Source organism: Loa loa (assembly GCF_000183805.2).
Source record: "Loa loa unplaced genomic scaffold supercont3.3181, whole genome shotgun sequence".
NCBI lineage: Eukaryota > Metazoa > Nematoda > Chromadorea > Rhabditida > Onchocercidae > Loa > Loa loa.
The window spans coordinates 1-1089 of record NW_018111359.1 but is presented as its reverse complement, the minus strand read 5'-3'; the positions used below and the strand labels follow the sequence as shown (position 1 = coordinate 1089).

Genomic DNA, 1089 nt, shown 5'->3' with positions numbered 1-1089 from the left:
CCTACATATTTTTCTAACTAATCTTCATTATCAGTAAATATTATTATTTATCTTTCCTTATCACTAAACGGTCCTACATATTTTTCTAACTGATCTTCATTATCAGTAAATATTATTATTTGAATGATAAATACATGACTGAAAGCTATTTATGTAATTAAGGATATTATCTAGATTTTAAATGATATTTTCTGTAAATTAAGGATACATGTCTAGATCTTTCCTTATCACCAAACCTCCTACATATCACTCTCATTACTCATCCTTATCAGTAAATATCATCATTTGATTGATAATACGCGATTGAAAGCTTTTTTTTTCATTCTGATCGATTTATACCAATATTATCAGGAATATCAGTTTACTATCTATTGATGATGAATTTAATTTCCAAAATAGTATTTGAGTATTTAAATTTAGTACTCAATTCAATGTTCAATTTAGTACACGGATAATCTTGATAAAATCTGAATAATTTTTTGTTGAATAATTCTAAATTGATCGATATTAATTTATCGACAAAAAAAAAAAATTTTTTTTTACCAAATAAATTATCTAAGTGAATTTTTTTTACTAAGCAAATTATTTAAATATTCATTAATTTGATAAATTCCTATTTCTAAAATGCATCACTATCAAATTTAAATTAAATATTTAAAAAAAAATTAAAAATTGGAAAAAGAGAAAAAAAAAAACTTACCGCATCTTCTAATTGCTTCTTTTGTGTTTTAATTTTGCTTTGAAGTTTATCAACAAGATCTTGCAAACGTTCGTAATTTTTCTTATCCTCGTCTACTTGAAATTGTAATTCGCGTACACGCCTTTCAGATTTAGCAACATTTTTATTAGCTTCCTGATAACGATGTTGTTCACCATCAAGTTCAGCTTCGAGATCATGAATACGTTGTTCAAGTTTAGCAATTACTTTTTTACCACCTTTTAATGCTGCTTGTTCTGCTTCTTCTAATTGTACCTAAATTCAAAATAATTGATAATTAATAATTTCAAATTTGATTATATATATATATATATATATATTATATATATATATAGCAATAAAATAACTAATTTCATCAGGCTACTTTATTT

The 1089-nt window shown here is 23.7% G+C and overlaps 1 protein-coding gene across 1 annotated transcript; it reads right to left on the bottom strand.

Annotated features, from left to right (window-relative positions):
• Nucleotides 1–700: 700 nt before the first annotated feature.
• LOAG_15916 (thoracic myosin heavy chain) lies at nucleotides 701–973 on the bottom strand (the record flags this gene model as incomplete). Its single annotated transcript, XM_003151404.2, has 1 exon — nucleotides 701–973. A coding segment is annotated over one exon (273 nt), but the record flags the coding sequence as incomplete, so codon positions are not given.
• Nucleotides 974–1089: the final 116 nt, after the last annotated feature.